At 34.8% G+C, this 19,665-nt stretch overlaps 1 protein-coding gene across 1 annotated transcript in view; it reads right to left on the reverse strand.

Annotated features, from left to right (window-relative positions):
* The window catches only part of ARHGAP15 (Rho GTPase activating protein 15), a 591,597-nt gene that overhangs the window by 533,564 nt on the left and 38,368 nt on the right, over positions 1 to 19,665 (reverse strand). Inside the window, exon 2 of the mRNA XM_004674681.2 lies at positions 3,570 to 3,638. Coding sequence (XP_004674738.2) covers positions 3,570 to 3,638 — 69 coding nt within the window. The remainder of the gene's footprint in view (positions 1 to 3,569; positions 3,639 to 19,665) is intronic.

Raw genomic sequence — 19,665 nt, forward strand, 5'->3', positions numbered from 1 at the left:
CCACTGCTCCCCTCAGCAGTGTACTTCATAGATCTGCCTGTTCTGCTCCCCACTCTGTCTCTGGTGAAGCCTCTCACCACCCCTGAGCCTCTGGTATGTACCCAGCTCTGTATGCACAAATAAATAAATCTTTTTTAAAAAAAATATTAGTCTACTTTAAAAAAATTAATCAAAATTTGTTGTTTGGGAAAAGTTGGTTATTTTTGCAGTTTCCATCATAATGGAGTAATTCATAAATAAGAGTTGTGCAGGAAAGATAAGCATTTCTGTCTTCAAAAGAATATTAAGTAAGCGATTTAATTTGTGAAGAAATTGTGAATAAAAGTCAGGTATACCTGTGTTCACAAGATAGAGCGAGAGAAATTAGTACCAGTGAGAGGATTCAGGGAAGTCCAAGTCATGAATAGAATGTAATTAGTTGGTAGTTCTGAGAGTTTATAGAGCTAGTCACTGTGTGTGTGTTATGGGTTGCAGGTGTGTCTGTGTATGTCTGTGTGTGACAGAAAGTGAGCAAGTTAAGAAAGTTAATGAATTGTGCTTTAACTTCTATTTAGCAGTGTTTTCTTTTCAATGCCACCTTCAGAGTTATGTGTCCTAAGATAAAGTATTATTATCTATTAATATGGTATTACTATTTAATTGTTACTATTATTTGGGTATTCACAACTTGGGGTATTTGAATGGAGTCTTAGGAGTCAAGATGGCAACCAAGGACTAGTGAGCAAACAACCTTAATGTTAGAAAGGTAAATTGAGAAAACTAATTTTGAATATTTAATTGCACCTATAATATTAATTTAGATATAGCACTCATGCACTGCTATTGATTAAATTTGATTATAACCATTCTTTCAAGTTTAAAAATCCATACTTTATAGTTACTTTTTATGTGGAATTTCTTTAGACACATTAATACAGTATTCAAATATAGTTTCATATGTATAATTATATATATATATTTACATTTAGAATTACATAAATCAATTGCATACGTATTTATATTATATACACACAGACTCACAATAGTAAATTTTATCTCACTTCTGTCACATTTCATCAAGTGCTTCAGAGCACACCTTTATGTGTACTCTACTCAAAATACACTGATCTTTACAACTCCTTGTATGTATCTTATTTGTTTTATAATGCATAAATGCATTTGTTTCTTTGCATAATGCAATTGTTTCTTTTTAGAAAAGAAACAATTACTTTGTATTCATTGAACAGTAATATTGTATCAGGCCACACAGGAGATCTTGATAATAAAAACATGAGTTTTCTTACTGTACTTATAGTCCTAACTTCAAATAGCTTACAGTTCTGTTAAGTGATTTTAAAAGGAAATGTTTTAAGTGTGGTGGGGAAAGACTGAACAGTTACTGGGAGAGCAACTAAAAGAAAGGCTACTTAATTCAAAATTGAGGAATCAGAGAAGCATATCCCAAAGAAAATTTTCTCTGAGACATGAGCAATTAATTTTGGAAAGCTCTTCCTATATCTATTCAAATTGAAAAAAATAGTTTTCACTGTGAATAGGAAACACATAGTAGTGTCACAATCAATAATGGTTTAATACCTTAGTATTAAATGTATTAATGAACACATCTTTCCTTAATAAACACTAAAGCCAAAAGCAATGTAAAGGAAAATATTATTAATAAAGAAAATCAAAGTCATAGTTATGGCCTTCAAATTATTTACCATCTACGCATGGAACAAGTAAAAAATGTGAAAGAATGTTGGGCAGATGAGATAGGTGGAAGGCCTTGGGGGAATAAGACCATGGTTGAAGGAGAGTGAGTCAGAGGTATAAGAGAGATGAGGCCAGAGCAGTGATTTTTACCTGTAGGAGCTGGTGACTCTTGGCCATTTTTAGTGTGTAGTGTAGGAAAGCATGGAAGTCAGTGATGAATGTGAGCTATGGAGTGACATGACATAGAAATGGTGAGACGAGAACTGATACTTAATGTATTTTAAAGATAGAACAAACAATGTTTTTGGAGTTCTAAATGTATCTTATGATAGAAACAAAGGAACACAAAATTGAGAATTTTGGTTGAAATACCTGAAAGAAGGTATTAGCATATTGTGTAATGGAAAAGAGTGGGAAAAATAGGTCAAGGAGAAAATTTAGGATCAGTTTAAGATGTGCTAAGCTTTAAATATATATTGGAAATATATTATGAAAATATCACAGTACTAGAAGTTTTGAGCTTTTGATTATACTAGAGACAGAAATTGAGAAGGGATCAATATAATATGGTATATAATGCCGTAATACTAAATGAGATGCCCTTGAGAATTACAATAGAGAGAAAGAAGAAAAAGCAATAATTGAGCTCTAAAATAGGGAAAACGACCAAAAGAGATGGAAAGAGGTGATGATTTAACTAACTGGAAAGGTGTTTACTGATAGCCTGTGAGCAAAAGTTTTCAAACAAAAGTTACAATTGGGTTGAATTCTCAAATTATTTAAGGAGAAAATGGAGATTTTACCGTTGTACATAGTAATATGAAAGCAACTACTGACTTTGATAGTAGGTGAGTGATTGGGATAAAATACAAAATGGAACTAGTTCAAAAGGTAAAGGAGAAGGGTGAAATTAGGGAAAGTACAAGTAGACAATATTTTAAAGACATTTTTGTTATAAAGAAAAGCAGAGTCAATCAATAATAGCTAGCTTGGTGATCTGGAACACACAAAGTAAATGAAAATGAGAGAACTGAATCAAGGAAAGATACAATCTTCGTGTGGATGAAAAGAAAGCTCCAAGAAAACAGGCATAGAGTAACAGGAGATAAAAAGGGATAAAGATACCCCTGTGCTTTACCCATAAGCAATGGCATTAGAAGCATGTTGACCAGTGTGAAGTACAGCAGAAGGAAGAAGTGGGAGAAAACTGGCATTATATGTACCAAAAGAGGGTCATTAGCATAAAGATCTATGTTAGCATAGATCAGTGTTTTTAATAAATCTCTATCCTTATCCTCATTCAAGTTACAGTACTTCAGGCATTTTTTCTAGTCATTAGAACAATAAACAAAAATGGAGGGAAAAAACTCCCTAAACTCATGTGAATCTGGAATCTATTGATGAAGGATTGAGTTTTATTCCCACTTCTTCTTAGTATTGGCTTTGTATCATCCATCTCTTTCAGCTTAACTTCCATTGACGAGAAGCCATGACCAATTTGAAGGAATATCACTTCCATGACTATGTTACAAGTTATTTCAACTTCTGTCTTACAGGAGACTCTTTAACCTTAATTTACATGCTTTTGAGGAGCAAGTATTTGTGTTGCAGAAGCCCATGTGGCAAGACACTGAGAACGGTGTCTGGAAACAGAGGACCTGAACTAAACATACACACAGCTCCTTCTCAGTCATGCCTTCATATATTACCCCAATTCTGGCTTAAACCCTGACTCTGAATTAGAAGACTCTGTTGGACTAAGTTTGACTGTCTGACACACAGAAACATAATATCATTTTATGGGTCCTTTTGTAAGTTTGTTGACATTTAGGAGAATTTATTGTATAGTACACTATTGGAATGAAAGGATCACTTACCAATTGTTCCAGTGGAGTGATAATATCTTTCAAAATATGCTGTGAATGATTCCTTCTATGTCGATTTATCTGAAAAAAAAATTAAATTAAATTAAAATAGCCATATGAAGACTCACTCAAGATGATGAATAAAGTTCATACATCTCATAGTTCAGATAGTCTGTGTATAATCTTGGCACCCTCAAATCAAGTGGTAGGATCTATGTAGTTCCATTTTGAATCTGGGCATACCTTCATACTTGTGTCAACCAAAATGTATAGCAGAAGGGATACCAAACGACTTAAGGGATACCAAACGACCCTTGTTCTTTTAGAATACCGACACTTGAGAAAATTTCACCATACTATGATTAAGTCCAAGCTAGCCCTTTCAGAGCAACCACAGTGAGAGGCTTCGTAAGTTTCTGTCTGACAGATGAGTTGTGCTGTGCAGTATTAACCACCAATTTTAAGAATTAAAATATCTACTAATAACACCCTCTCCCAATAACTAAGTTCACCACAGTCTTCCAGTCTTTTCACTAATGGCCTCAAGCATCGTGTAGTAGAGACAAGCTATTCCTACTTGGCTTTGTCTGATATTTTTATCAGTTCCAGTAAAATTATCTATACTTAAGGTGATTTGCAATATTATATTAGTAACTGCAACAAAAGATCTAATATTGAAACACAAGTGTATATGATATAACTTGAGTTCAGCTTATTCAAAGTAACTTTTAATGATTTTTCATCTCTTCTGATTCAGAAATATTTAAATATACAATAATCATATGACACATGTTTTTGTAACACATTTCTTTAAATGTCTCATTATTCTTTCTCCTAATTAAGCATTACTGACAAATTCTATAATAAAATAAAAAATAAAGAGAAGAAATTTATAATTAAATTTAATATTATTTGATAAACTGAAGATCTGATAATGCTATAAACTGAGGTTTTCCATTATTTTATATAAAGGACCCAGAGAGATGGCAAAGGATGATCAGAAAAGGGAAAGAGAAAGATAAACAGAGACAGAGACAGGAAAAGGTAAAAAATTAAAATAGACCTTAGTACTATGTCAGAAAAGAACTTCAGGTGCCCTTGGCTCTGGTTACTGGTAATGTAACTGACTACAGGAATTATTCCCTCCTAAATTTGAGGAAACTATTACCAAAGAAAACCAGAAGTCTATGCTAAAAATTCATGATTCCATATGACCCTTGATCTTCACATTTGTCCATAAAAACTGAATTATGAATGCAGTATATCCTCCAAGGAGGCCATTCCCTCAGTGCCTACCTCAGCTGTGGCCTATGAAGGAGAAAGGAGAAAGGAGGAAGGAGAAAGGAGAAAGGAGGAAGGAGAAAGGAGAAAGGAGAGCCTGACAAACGAGAAACAGAAATCCTGTTGAATAATGAACATGGGGAATTCTCCCAGAATGATGGAACAAGAAAGCCAGAAACTGTCTCTACTGTCAGGGCAGGGCTCTTATAGGGCTTATCCAGCAGAATTTAATGAAGATTTTATTCAAGTGATGAATAACTGTTTACCATTCTTTCCTTTACAAGAGGAAGTGTTTGTTTGCTTTTCCAGTTAAGTACTAGCTCTAGCATTGTCTATTACTCGTGATGGGAAAAGCAGGGCTGATAGTGTGTATTTCAATTTGTAAACACTTAACTCTCCTGTAAAGAAACTGAGTATAATCAGGAAGCTATGTGTCACCAGAAACTCCAGAACTGGAGCTTTAGAATCATTGAATGGAACTTTGAATGGAAGTTCTTTGGAGAAGGGAATGGATATATTTCTAAACTAAAACACCTTTTCCACAACAGGTGTAAAACTAGTACATTGAAGGTGGGGGGAGAGTAAGGCAGAGTCTAGTGTTTAGTCACCAAAATTCTGTTCTCTCTCCCTTGACATACATCTAGATAACTTCTCCCAGGCTGCCATGTAGTTAGGAGAGATTATGTGATTCATTTAAACCAATGGAATATTAGCAGAAACAATGAAAACTGCTCCCTGACCAAAGCTGTTGTACATCGAGACAATGCTTCTCTTCCACGTTTTATTGTTCCTCCTATACTACTGGGAGTACACATGTTAGGTGGCCTGAAGATGAAAAATGGAAAAATGTTGGTCCTGAATATCAGGAGAAGAGCCAGTTACAGATCAGGAAAACTCATTTCATTTTATTTAGGATATATATTTTTTAATTATTGGAACAAGTTTATATTTGCAGAGTACATAGAAAGGTCCTGTATGAAATGTCTAACTGTCAAGTAGAGATAAGTAAAAAGTATAAATAATACAATTAAATAAGTTATAATTTATATTAATTATGGGAAACCTCACAAGTGAAGTCATGTGAATGACTAAGGTTTGGAAAGCCAATTTTAATGGGAAGAAAGTGGAATAGAAATAGGAATTGGCTTCATGATATAAAAAACAAATCAAATGGAGAAGTGATATAATAATATTATCTAAAATTTACTAGCAAATGATACTATTTGAAGGGCACTATTCTAGGAGATTTACATATGCCAACACTTAATTTTTAACCAAACCTTAGAGATTAGTAGTTACACCTTTTATATATCTATAGAAGCACAGACATAGTTTATATAATTTGAAAATTGACAGCTAGTAAAAGGCAGATCTTTAACCTAGATTGAAGTCCTCCGGTAATGTACTCATTGCTTCTCTTCTGCATAAATTATATGCAATAAGGCAGTAACTAAATTCTGGGGAAAATTACACAATTTAGGTCCCTTGTCTGTGTAGAGAGATATTTTCAAGGTAGAAATTTGAAAAGTCAAACTTACAAATGTGTGTATGCTTACACAGAAAGAAATCAGTTTTCAAATCTCTTATGAATCATCATAATATTCCTTTAGGAAAAATAATATCGCTGATCATTTCTAAAATCAATAAGCTACTCAATTTATCATATCCAACTGAGTTATGAAAATATAGGGAGAAAGAACTTCCATCACTTGTCTTTTGCTTTATTGCTCTTCTCAGTAAAGTATTAAGCACAGAATTATGTTTTCATCCTAAATCACATTGTTCTGACTGAAATTTATGATTTAGGAAATCCTGGAATTAAAATTGTTCAATTGTCTTGCGTGGATATCAAGGAAAGTTAGGGCATTTCAAAAGAGCCAGTTTTGTGTGATCTACTTAATTGAAATTATAAAGAAAATTTGAAGTTAATCAAAATGCTTAAAGGGAAAAAAGACTAGTCTAGGCCATTAAACAAAAATACAGACCAATAGAATGGAATTGAAAGTTCAGGAAAAAAAAAAAGTCACACACATATGGCCAACTATTCTATGAACAAGGAACAAAGCGTATACCCTGGAAAAAGGAAAGTCTCTTCACCAAATACTATGGGGAAACAGGATAGCCACATGCAAAAGAATGAAATTAGTCTATTATCTCACAACATATATAAAAATTAACTCCAAGAAGATAAAAAACTTGGATATTATAACTGAAACCACAAAATATATAGAAGAAAACAGGTAAAACACTACATGACATAATGTTCAGAAATACTTTGAGAACTCATCTCCAAAGGCATGGAAAAACAACAAGAATATGAATAGCTGGGATTGCATCAAACTCTAAAGCTTTTGTACAGCAAAATGGACAGTAACAAAAATGAAGAGACACCCTAGTATATGGGAGAAAATATTTACACACGATACATCTGATAAGACACTGATAGCAAAGGTCTATAGAAAACTCACTCAACTCAACAAAAACAAAACTAACCCAATCAAAAAAAGGGCATAAAAACCAAATAGACACTTCTCCAAAGAAGATATGCACTGGTCAACAGATACATGATAAAGTTCATGATCACCTATTTTCAGGGCAATGCAAAACCACAATGAGATACCAACTCACACTAATGAAAATGGACCATATCAAAAACAAAACAAAAAACAACCAGAAAATAAAACAGAAACAATAAGCACTAGCAGAAAAAAAAAATCCTCTTACACAGCTTCAGGGAATGTAACTGATCCAACCACTATGGAAAGCTGTGTGGAATTTCCTTAAAACAATGGATATGTTTGGGGCTCTCCCTGGTGGCAAAATTGGTTAAAGTGCAGCACCAGGATCTAGCTGCTGCTACTTCATGAGTTCAATCCCCCACCAGGGAGGTGACTCACATGGCTCAGCAGACCTCTCTCATCTTGCCCACTGCTCTCCTCAGCAGTGTATTTCATCCATCTGCTTGTTCTGCTCCCCACTTTCTCTAGTGAACTCCCTCAACCCCTGCACCTCTGGCCTGTACCCCAGTTTTGTATACATAAATTAAAAAAAAAAATGGATCTGCCATACTACCCAACTATTTCACTCCTAGAAACCTAACCGATTAACATACACATACACAAAAACACTACTTCAAAAGAAAACCTGCACCCCTATATTTAATGCCGCACTATTAAAACAGCCAAAATATGGAAATAACCTCAATGATCTCAAACAGATAAGTGGATCAAGATGTGGTCTATATACTATACTACTCAATACTCAAAAAAGATAAACTCAGGCCATTTGAGGCAACATAGATAGAACTGGAAGGGATTATGCTAAGTAAGCTAAGTCAGAAGGAAGAAAAATATTGGATGGTGTGACTTACATGTGGAATATAAAGAAGGCAAACAAAGGGTCAAAGACAGATTTTGAAAGCTGATCATAATCTAGGCATTCAGGAGGGGAGGGAGAAAAATCAAAACAGGGGAATAGGAAGAGCACAAGGATCTATGGTGATGGGTTAGGGTGCTTTTTTTTTTTTTTAAAGATTTATTTATTTATTCATACAGAACTGGGGTACAGGACAGAGATGTGGAGGGTGAGAAGGTTCACCAGAGAGAGTGGGGAACAGAACAGGCAGATGATCAAAGTACACTGCTGAGGGGAGCAGTGGGCGGGCCAGGAGAGGTCTGCCACACCATGTGGTCACCTCCGGGGCAGGCGGGAATCGAACCCAGGCGGAAGTGGCTCTAGTTTCTCAGTGCAGCGCTTTAACCCGCTGCGCCACCAGGGAGGGCCTAGGGTGCTTTCTTGATGGGAGAGCTATGGTGATCACACCTGAGGGGAAAAATTATATACTATCAAAAAAATTAACAGCAATCCAAGAAAAATGTATTTCATAATAAAAATAATAAAATTACATTGATAGCTAAAAATATTATAGTATGTACATAATTACTAATAGTTTATTAGTATTCGCTAATAATATTTTTATTATGGGATATTTTCTTGAGTAATATTCCTACTTATTAGATGTCCTCATACACCATTAATTTTACTCATAGACCAGTAAATTTTAAGAAAACCTATTCAGAATATACTTGTTTATTCAAAATATACTTGGCATATTAAATATTTTTAGAGTTGCAAAAAGAATACTTCAATTTGAACAATCTAATTTTTTCTTAATAACTTCAGAACTTTTAATTACATCTGATTATCATTAGTATGCCTACTTCTTATTCCCCAAATTACTCCTGGATAAGGTTAATAATTCTGATAACGATGGGCTCTGTTGTTTGATCTTAAATCCGTTCACTTTTGCAGGAATTATTAATCTTTGCATTTGGAAAATCTGAGCCACAGTAATAATATTAGCAGTAACTTGATACAACTTTAATACATTATATTCTTTTGAGGAAGCTTTCAAATATGGTTTTTATATGTCTGCTTTCTTTCCAAATGTTCTGAAATAGTATACAGATCCTCCCACTAAACATACATATATATCCACTTACATATATATATATATATATATATAAAAGTGTTCACAGCTGATTATTTTAAATGATTTCAATATTGTTTTGTAATTCCTATTTGAGAATTTTATGAATTATTACTTCTCAATTTACTTCCAATATTTTAGCAAAAACAGGCCTTGACAATTCAAGTTTCTCGACTATTTATTAAGAATGTTATTTAACAGTTTCTTTCTAAGTCACATGGTGATGCCTTTAACTGTTTAACCATATACTGTTTTACATCTTAAGGAACTGAGCTTGAAAAGTAATTACCTGTGATAAAGGCAGCCCTTGCTCTGAAGAGGAAAAAAAAAAATCTCATCTTTCTCCTGGCAATGCCCCATTCCTATTGATTCATGATGGCTAGTAAATAGGAATAATTTGTAGCTATCACTGAAAAAACTTGAAATACAGATGCCTTTTCAACTTTAGTTCTATTAAATCCATTATTAAAATACCATAGATTTTTTTTTTTTTATCAAATCTATGTATCTCCCTGTCTTTATTACCAACTCCATTATTTTTACCTCTCCTTCTCTGTCTGACCCCAGTTTCATCAGCTGTCTAATTGTAAAAACCGAAGTGGGAAAATATAGGACTCAGGATGTGCAATGCATATTTTCCTTAAAATTCTTCTTTGTTCTTTGAATATGCATCATTAAGTTTTTCAGATTATCTTCTCCTTCAAAGATAGGAATTTTAAAAGTCATTTTTTCAAAGTGTCTTCATTTTTTCTTCAATTCACTTTTCATGTTTATCTATTTAAAGAATATGAAACTGATGGGAAAGACTAAAACTTGATATATTATAAACTGTAAAAATAACAAAATTTGGGCATATTATTTTCCTTGTGTAGGAGAGTCTACTATGAAAGTTATACATAAACATGAAACATTCCACATAGCTCTGATTTTAAATAGATTACCATTTTTGATGAAAGTTTATATCTTGTGGCCTAGAATTGAAATAAAATCACTTGAATAAAAGCATTAGTTTGTTCCAACATTTTCACAGACATGTACATTTTCTGAGGCATACTCCCATTAGCAACCTCCCTGAATACTTGGATGAAAAACAGAAATAAATCTGGTTAACTTTAGTTTTATCTTTATGCTTCTCCAAAGATTTTTTGGTACATACCAATTCTTATATTAAAATATTCATTTTTTTTTGCCACATTCTTTTCCCTAAATCTATTATAATCATATATTAAAGAAAATTAGTGAAGCTTTTTTTTTAAAAGATTTATTTATTTATTCATACAGAACTGGTGTACAGGCCAGAGATGTGGAGGGTGAGAGGATTCACGAGAGACAGAGTGGGGAGCAGAACAGGCAGATCAACGAAGTACACTGCTGAGGGGAGCAGCGGGCGGGTCAGGAGAGGTCTGCCACGCCATGTGGTCACCTCCGGGGCAGGCGGGGATCGAACTCATGCGGAAGTGGCTTAAGCTTCTTAGTGCAGTGCTTTAACCCGCTGCGCCACCAGGGAGGGCCGAAGCTTTTTTTTTTTTAATGTGGAGATATAGTAAATTCCAGTACTCATTGTTTGTTATTTAGAAATCATACACATTAACTTAAGTGATGGATATTTATTTTTAAATCATGTATACATGGTAAGTAACTGCTTTTGAGGGGGGAAAAAAGTAAAGCTATGAGTATAGGACCTTATCATGCATTTAATGTTCTAAATGTACCTGCTTGTAAACACATCTAAAATACACTCATGTCTCATAACTATTCAACTTCTAACTAAATGTATTTTCATTGTCCTGATAGGAGATAATGGTGTACATTATAGAAAAACAAATTATTCTGTTTTACTCTTATTATGTCTGTGCTGATATGTGTATTCTCCTCCTCCCTCTGCCCACAATGACATTCAATTATCATAGTGGGCATCATAAGCAAATGTGCCATTTTGGGCTTTGGCTCTCCCCCAAGCCTTTTCAGGTATATACTGTCAATCAGAAAGACACTAATCGATTTTATCTCTTGCAGAAAATTAAAGGAGAATAGCAAAATGACATATTGAAGTTTATCACCTTGTTTTTTTATTTATTGAGTATTTTTTAGTTATCATCTGGGTTACCTCCCATGCTGATATTCAGACCTTGGGTAAAAATAGTCAAGTGAACTTACCTTCAACCATAGTTTTCTATCTCCTAAATAGCTAAAGGGAACCACTTATAAATCCCTTGATTTATTTAGTTCCAATCACAGGTGTTCCTCCAAGAAGAAAACCAATCTGCCTCACAACTTTCCATTTAAATTAGTTAATCAGAGCCCTCATTGGTGGCAAAATAGGTTAAAAAGCTGCCCTAGCAGCCACAGCAATGTGCCTTTGATTCCCAGCTGGGGAGGTGCCCTACAGCAGACCTCTCCTGACCTGCCAGCCACTCCCCTCAGCAGTGTATTTCACTTGACCTGCCTGTTCTTGCCCCCACTCTGTCTCTGGTGACTCCTCTGACCCCCAGCACCTCTGTCTTGTACCCCAGTCCTTGTATGCATAAATAAGTTAGTTAATGACAGACATGAATCATATAAGATTTGATCAACAAAGGGCCATATGCAAGACTGCAGTTGTTATATGGAGCATAGGTATGAAGTAGACTATATCCTCTGTGTTTTGATAAATATACTCCATGATATCTGCATAATGACAAAATAGCCTAACAAATGTATTTCCATCATTAAGAAACTCATTACTGTATACTTAGTGTATACATTTCCTTATTTATTACTGAATTCCATTTTATTTAGTTCTCTCATTTCTTTTTGCATGCTTTCAGTAGAATGCTCCTCTCCAAGAATTTCTCAGACTGAGATGAATTATTCATATGGAATTTGTATACATCACAATTTTAGCTCTTAAGATAAAAACTAGCAGAATCAAAACCACAGAGATACCTGGGCAATGCAATTTTCTAGATTTTTTTATGAAAACTTTAGTTTTACATTGCCTTAATTTTTAGTTTACTTTGTTTTTCTGTTTATCTATATTTGCTATGACTTTCTCAATAGGTTTAATGAAATACTTATAATGAGAAAATAATGGCCAAAGCAGACAAATGTTTTATTCCACTCAGAATGTGACATATATTTTTGTTAATTTAACATTTTTATTAAGCTAACATTGGTTCACAACATTGTATATCATTCAGAGGTATTGGATCACACTTCTCCAAATGTGTTGCATCCTGCAGCTACAATTAAGGTATGCAGTAGTCCTCCATCCTAGTCCATTTGATGTCCACATACAGTCCTTTCCACCCATTTCTCCCCATTTTGTAGTCTCCATTCTACAGTGATAAGACTAAGATATAGTTTTGCCTAAAACTTTTTTTCTCTATATTCTACATATAAGTAAAACCATTCCAGTATCTTTCTTTCTCCTTCGGACACATTTGTTTAGCACAACTCTTTAAAGATCTATTTATGCATACAGAACTGGGGTATAGGTCAGAGTTGCTGGAGGTGAGAGCATTCACCAGAGACAGAGTGGGGAGCATAACAGGCAGATATACTGAAATACACTGCTGAGGAGAGGTCTGCCACACCATGTGGGTCCTTCCCTGGCCGGGGATCGAACTTGTGCTGCAGTGGTTGCAATATGTCATAGTGACATGTTTTAACATGTTGCACCACCAGGGAGGGCCCAACGCCATGATTTTGTAACTGACAACAGTTCCTCTTATTTTACAGCTGAGCAGTGTTCTATTTCATTTAGTTCTGCTCTAGCTATTATTATTTCCTTGCTTCTACTGTCATTTGGCTTTTCTTCTTTTTTTAGTTATCTAAGTATAAGGTTAGATTTTTTTTTTTTAATTCTTTCTTGACATGGGTGCATGTTTGCTATGTATCTTCCTCTTAGGACTGCTTTTACTAATAGCTTCTCATAGGTTATGCCTCATTTTTATTTGTCTCCAGGTGCTTTTTAATTTCTTCACTAATCTAATCAGTAGTATTTTGCTTAGTCTCCACATATTAGAAGTTTATTCTGGCTTTCCTTTTGTGGTTGATTTCTAGTTTGATACCACTGTGATCGTAGTAGATATATTATATAATTTTAATTTGTATCACCTTATGACACTTCTTTTGTGAACCAACATATGGCCTATCTGGAGAATGCTCCATGTGCACTTAAGAAGAACATATATTCACTTTTTTGGGGGGTGGTGGATGTGATCATAAATGCCTATTAAGTCCATATGCTCTAATTTCTCATTTAAGGCTTTTGTTTACCTATGATTTCCTGTTTGTTCATCTACCCATTGATAAAAGAGAGATGTTGAAGTCTCCTATTACTTTTGTCAGTTGCCTATGTCGGATATCAGGTTTACTATGGTTGCCATGTATGTTTTGCTTTCCCTTTACTTGGTACACATATATGGATGAGTGTTATGTCTTCCTGATTAATCTGTTACTCATTATATAATATCCATCTCTTGCTCCCTTTCTTATTTGGAAGTCTACACTATCTGACATATGTATAATTGTGCCTGTGTTTATTTTGCACTCCATTTGTTCGTAATATTATTTCTCAACTGTTTACTTGAATCTATTTATTCTGGAATTTGATGTGTCTCCTAGAGGTAGCAGGAAGTTGTATTTGTTTCCTGATTCAAGAAGTCACTCTGTTTGTTTTGATTGCTGAGTTCACCACACTTTTGGGTGATTATTGATGTATGAGGACTTGCTCTGGTTTTGTCAATGGTTCTAATTCTATCTATATCCTTGTTCAGTCTGCTGTGGATTTTCTTCTCTAAATTAGAAAGGAGAGCATATTTTAACATTTCCTATACAAGTGATCTGTTATAGTACTGGCAATCTCACTCCACTTATGTTTGTCTTTATTTCTTGGAAAGTCCTTTATTTCTCCCTCATATCTGAAGGAAACTCTTGCAGGGTATGAGGATATAGTATTTTGGGCTGGCAATTTTTATCTTCCAGTATTTTTAATATATCCTTCCATTCTCTCCTCGCCTGTAGTGTTTCCTCAGACAAGTCTGATATAAGCCTGATTGAAGTTCCTTAGAGATTACCTGCTTTCCCCCAGCCTCTTTCTTTGAACACTTGGAAGTTTCATGACTATATAGCTTGCTGTAGGTCTCACAGTATTTACAAATCCAGGTTTTCTTTTAGCTTCATCCTCCAGATTTGAGGCATTTCTCTTTATTATTTCTTTGAATAAGCTCTCTCTTCCTTCTTTCTTTTCCCCTTCTTTAATACCAATTATCCTTCCATAGTCATTCATGATTGAGCTGGACAATTCTCAAAATGTTAATTTTTGCCTTTTTATTTACCTTTCTTCTATAGTTGCTGCAGTCAGCCAACAAAGTTCTCTGCTATTAATGGAGACTCAAAGTCTAAATAAACTTGCAGTAAGGGGAGGCTGGGGAGAGTGCCATGGGGAGAGTGCCATGAGAACAGCTTTGTCCCTCTCTCCAGCCCAAGCTTTTATTAAAGATAAGAACAAGAGAACAAGAAAATTGCATGTAATTGTGTTTATTCTTAAACAAATTAATAAGTTGCTACTGTAACAAGTATTTTAGTTAGTGAGGAATATGCACACAAGCTAGTATGTCCTTAGCTCACAGGAGTTAATTCGGGGGAGAAGTTCTGTTTGCAGAACTTCTAGCCTCCTGGAACTCCATATGCAGACTAAGCATGTACTCTTAGAAAACTCCAGCTCCCTTTAGGGCAGCAAGCTGCCAACATACAGTTTCACTTTCTTAATCTTTCTCTGGGCCTTATCTGTATCTTCAGGTCACGATTCGATCCTCCACCTGATCTATCCGGCTTCCTAGTATTTGTATACATTTTTTATCTCCCCTACTGATCATTTTACATTATGCAACTCCATTATTTTATTATTTAAAATATCAAGCTCTATTTTCTGTCCATTAATTTTATTTCTCATGGCATTCATTTACTTATCTGGATTTTGTTATAGTGCTCTGATTAGTTTGTCTGAGTTCTCTTTACCATTTTGATTTATACTTCTGCATTCTTCTTCCACTTTGAATTTCCTTATGAGGCAATTTTGAACTCTCTATATGATAGAAAGATCAAATCTTTCATATCGTTATGGTTTGATTCTGGAGATTTGTTCTTTCCTTGTGAGGACATGTTTTCCTAAGGACTCAAGTTCCATGAGTTGTGATATTTCCCTCTGCCCATTTTGGTATAGACTTTGCTATTTTTTCTTAATCTGTAATAGTAACTTCAAGATTGAAAATACTTCTATCTTTCCATCCAGTTGCATCATGGTTTTATATAATTTTAGATTTTTTTTTCTTTCTGGACTTCTGCATATCTGGAGATCTGTTAGTCTCAAATCAAGAAGTTTAGATGCCTGCAGGGCTCAAGTAATTTGTTTAGTGCTCTGTTGTGTCTAGCTCACATTTGTGATGCCAGAAATAGCCTGCCTAAGAGTCTATTGCCTTTGCATATTCTCAGTAAATTTCAAAATATCAATGAGCCCAGAGGTGTGGGAGAAGGGGTGCACAACTCAGTGCCCTGACCTTGCTGTTTTCAATGGGGAACCATGTCTCCAGGAAGCACCCCAGCTCTTCCATATATATTTTACTCAGTCAAAAGTGTGTTTCCGCACAGTTCAGCTCACCCCTTCTCAGGGCTGCCGACTGAGTGGCTGGTCAGTAATAATGATGCAGTTTGTACTCAACCTCCATAACTTTTCAAGCATCTCTCTCCACCTACCGCATATTCAATGAAGCATGAAATTCCCCTGTGTCCCTTCTGGTATAGTCTTCCTGGTCTCTAATGAGGGAGAAGTGCTCCACTTTTGCTCCAAGTCACCAGATACTCTAGGCACTGTACTTCATAGTTAACCTAGATAATACTCTGGGAGTTATGCAGTGAAGATGATCTTTTTGAGAGTGCTACCATCTTGGACCCCCTAGTAATATATTGATGGACTTATAATTAAGACATTATATAATTTCTTATAGTCATAGCTAGTTAGTGCTATTAGTAGATAAAATAGCTTATCATTTCTTTAACTTCCCATAACATAGATATTTAACCTGTTGGTACAGATAAAAGGAAATATTTTAGATAGTAGGTTAAGGAAATATAGATGAATATCGAAAATACCTGGGTCAAATTAATATTTTCTCCACAATTGAAATTTATATGTTATCTTTTAAATGAAAAGATTTAAAACAGCATAAAAAAAAAACAAGAAACTCAAACCAAAAAAACCAAAATACAAAACCAATCATTGAGGAGCTAAATGATTAAAATGGCCTATTTTTTGTCTTAGTCAATGAAATAAATTATTTTCAAATCAATTTGTCTATGTCAGACAGAAATAACCTGTATCTAATTTCAGCATGTTTAACTTGATATTTTCAGTAAATTAGAACTAGGTGTTATATTTAGTCTGAGATACAAAGTCTCATTCAATGCCCAGGTGGGTGTAAGTTGAAATCCTGGTTTACTTTTTTAGGTGTATGTTCAATTACTAAAGAAATTCTCTCTTTTTTTCAAGAAAACTATTAATTATGATATTTAGTTTGGTTCACTATATATAAAGCTTAACAAAGACATTTACCTCATTCAGAGTTTTATAATCTACTAACACCTCTTCTCTCCTATATCATTATTTCTTAATGCAAAGGAAAAAATGTGCTAAGTAATTCACTGAAAATGTTCTTTGTGGAAAGCTTAAGCCTAAAAACTTGGTGGAAGACATAGCTTTCAATAACTGTCAATCTTCAAGAATGAACACATCATTGGTCAAATTTTAAAAGTATGTATATGTGCATACTTGCCATTTTTAGCTAATATCTAATATTTTTATCTTTACAGTTTGGTTTCTTTCTTCAGTTATCTTCGAAGTTTTCAGAGACCCCAAGCTCACCTTCTGCTGCTAAAAACACAGATTTAGTTCTGAAGGTTAATCCAACTCAGCAGGATTGAAGGATGGCACTTTTCCTTGGTCGTAAGTATGTTGGCTCAGGCCAGACAGCTGTTAGGACATTCTCCTCTGGGAATCATGCCCTCAACACCCACCGCTGATGCACATACATGGTCTACTGGCTGCCGACTTCTCTGCCCATCTGCTCAAATGGCATGGTGCCCACTCACAAGTTGGCTGGATCCTTGCCCTTACTGTGTAGGTGCCAGGCAATGATGGGTTTAGATGGGCAGCCTGCATAATACTATAAGTGACAATTTTTTTTTCTTTCTCTCTGAACAATATTGTTTTCTGTGTCTTCTCTGAGAGAAACACTTGCATTTCTTCATCTTTGTTTATATCTGTGGACACATGTGGTCTTATCCAGGTAGCAGTACAAATGTGCCCATCCATCCTGCTACCATTGATGAGACAAAAAGGAAGAACCCGCAGAACCCCAAATGACAAGTTCTAACACTGAAATGGGTTGTGCTATAAAATTCCTGACCACCTGGAGTCTGTCAGAAGAAATTTACCATGGCTGTAAGTACAGCAGACCTCTTATAGATAGCAATGGCACCAGGAAATAGCTTAAGTTACTACTCATTTTGTCTGTTGCAGCGCCAGCACAAATTGCTTGTCTTACATTGAAAAGGCACATACAAGAGCAAATGAAATAAATCAGACTAAAACAACAGGCTTAATGGGAACACAATTTATTAGCTCAATGGGGGCAAGGGAGCAAGTTATGATATTTAGACCTCAGAAATAACCCTGACTGGAGGTCCTAATGGAAAGAAAAAGAAATAGAAATAGCATCTCTCTTTCCAATGTTCAGCAAACCCATGGAGAGGAATAGATTGGCATAGGAGGTTGTGACTTTAATGATCCAAAGCATATGAATGCTTGTTAGCAGACAGCAGACAGACATAAGTAAGAACAACAATAATGGCTGCATCTGCAGCCTGGCCTATGGTACTCAAACCAATCAGGCAGCATTGGGGAGCAGTGCTGGAAGGTATGTTTAAAGCCATGTTTTCCTTTTGTGTTTATTTAAGGGTGATTGAATTCAGGGTGTTGTCAGTCTGCCTTGGAGAATGGTTATCTAATGTGTAGGCATGAACTTTCTCCCTGAATATGCTCTGTTGAGTCAGTTAGTTATGTGTGACTACTTGCTCTGTCCTAGTCTTTATACAGTGCCAAAATCCTCCAGTCCAAAGGAATAAGGCCTAAAAACTTTTGGCTCCAGAATCAAATTAGGCTTCTCTGCTTCCATAGCCAGAAATGCACAAATACCCAATGGCCAAAACCAAAGAATTTGACATTGTGCAATGAATAGAGCTGTCATATACCACTAAATGTGGAAATATCTCTGTTTGAAGTCAAGGCTACTTCAATATCTTCAGTAATCAGAACAGACTTCTTTGGACACCTTTATGGATTAGTCTGGCTTTTGATTGGGAATGGTTCTGGCAAGTTACTGATTACAGATATCAGAAATGCAAGAACATACGGTTTGTAAGAGAAAATCTGCTATTTTTTTCCATCAAAAAATTATCAAAGGCAGCATATTTTCATAAAAGACAGTTCCCTCATCCTGTTTTCCTTATTGACCTTCAAGTTGCTTAGATATAAAAAGTGAACTAATCAAAGAAGCGGAACACTGGAGTAATTTGAAAAGTATTTATGTGAAAGAATTTGTAATTAACTGGGAAGTTTCTAGTTCAAATAGACAAAGAATAGGTATAATCATCTAAAACCCATCAATCCAATTACTAGGGGATAATGATCAGAATTTCCAGATAAAGTAATTTCTCTTATGACTTACACACTTTGAGGATATAAGTAAATCTCATACACAGTTTACTGAAAATGATGACAAATATATGTCCTGTCAAGGGAGGATAAAGACTGTGTTTTATTGATCTAAACGTCCACATAATTTGGCATAGAGCAGTACAGACATTACTGGACTGATCATTTTGAACTATATATCACATATTTATATTTATATATATATACAGAGACCTATTATTTCATATAATTCAAGAGTTTCAACAATTTACATTGGCTTGCCTTAAGAAAGCTTACTAAAGACATTCAGTTTTTTAAATGTGGACAAAGTCAATAGTGTTTTCAACATGTACTTCCGTAATTTCTCAGGGTATATTCTACATCTGTATCTATGAAATAAGACTAAATTTTGAAAATGACTCCTCCTCAATTAACCTACACTTGAAATACTCATATAAGTTGAATAATAATTCTCTTAGTACTATGATTTCGGTATTATGTTTTATGCTTAGGGATTAGTCTCCTTTTCTCAAGGGACAACCTGAGGCACATATATATATATATATATATATATATATGTGTGTGTGTGTGTGTGTGTGTGTGTG

Source organism: Condylura cristata, unplaced genomic scaffold (assembly GCF_000260355.1).
Source record: "Condylura cristata isolate star-nosed mole 26May11 unplaced genomic scaffold, ConCri1.0 scaffold00002, whole genome shotgun sequence".
Classification (NCBI taxonomy): Eukaryota; Metazoa; Chordata; class Mammalia; order Eulipotyphla; family Talpidae; genus Condylura; species Condylura cristata.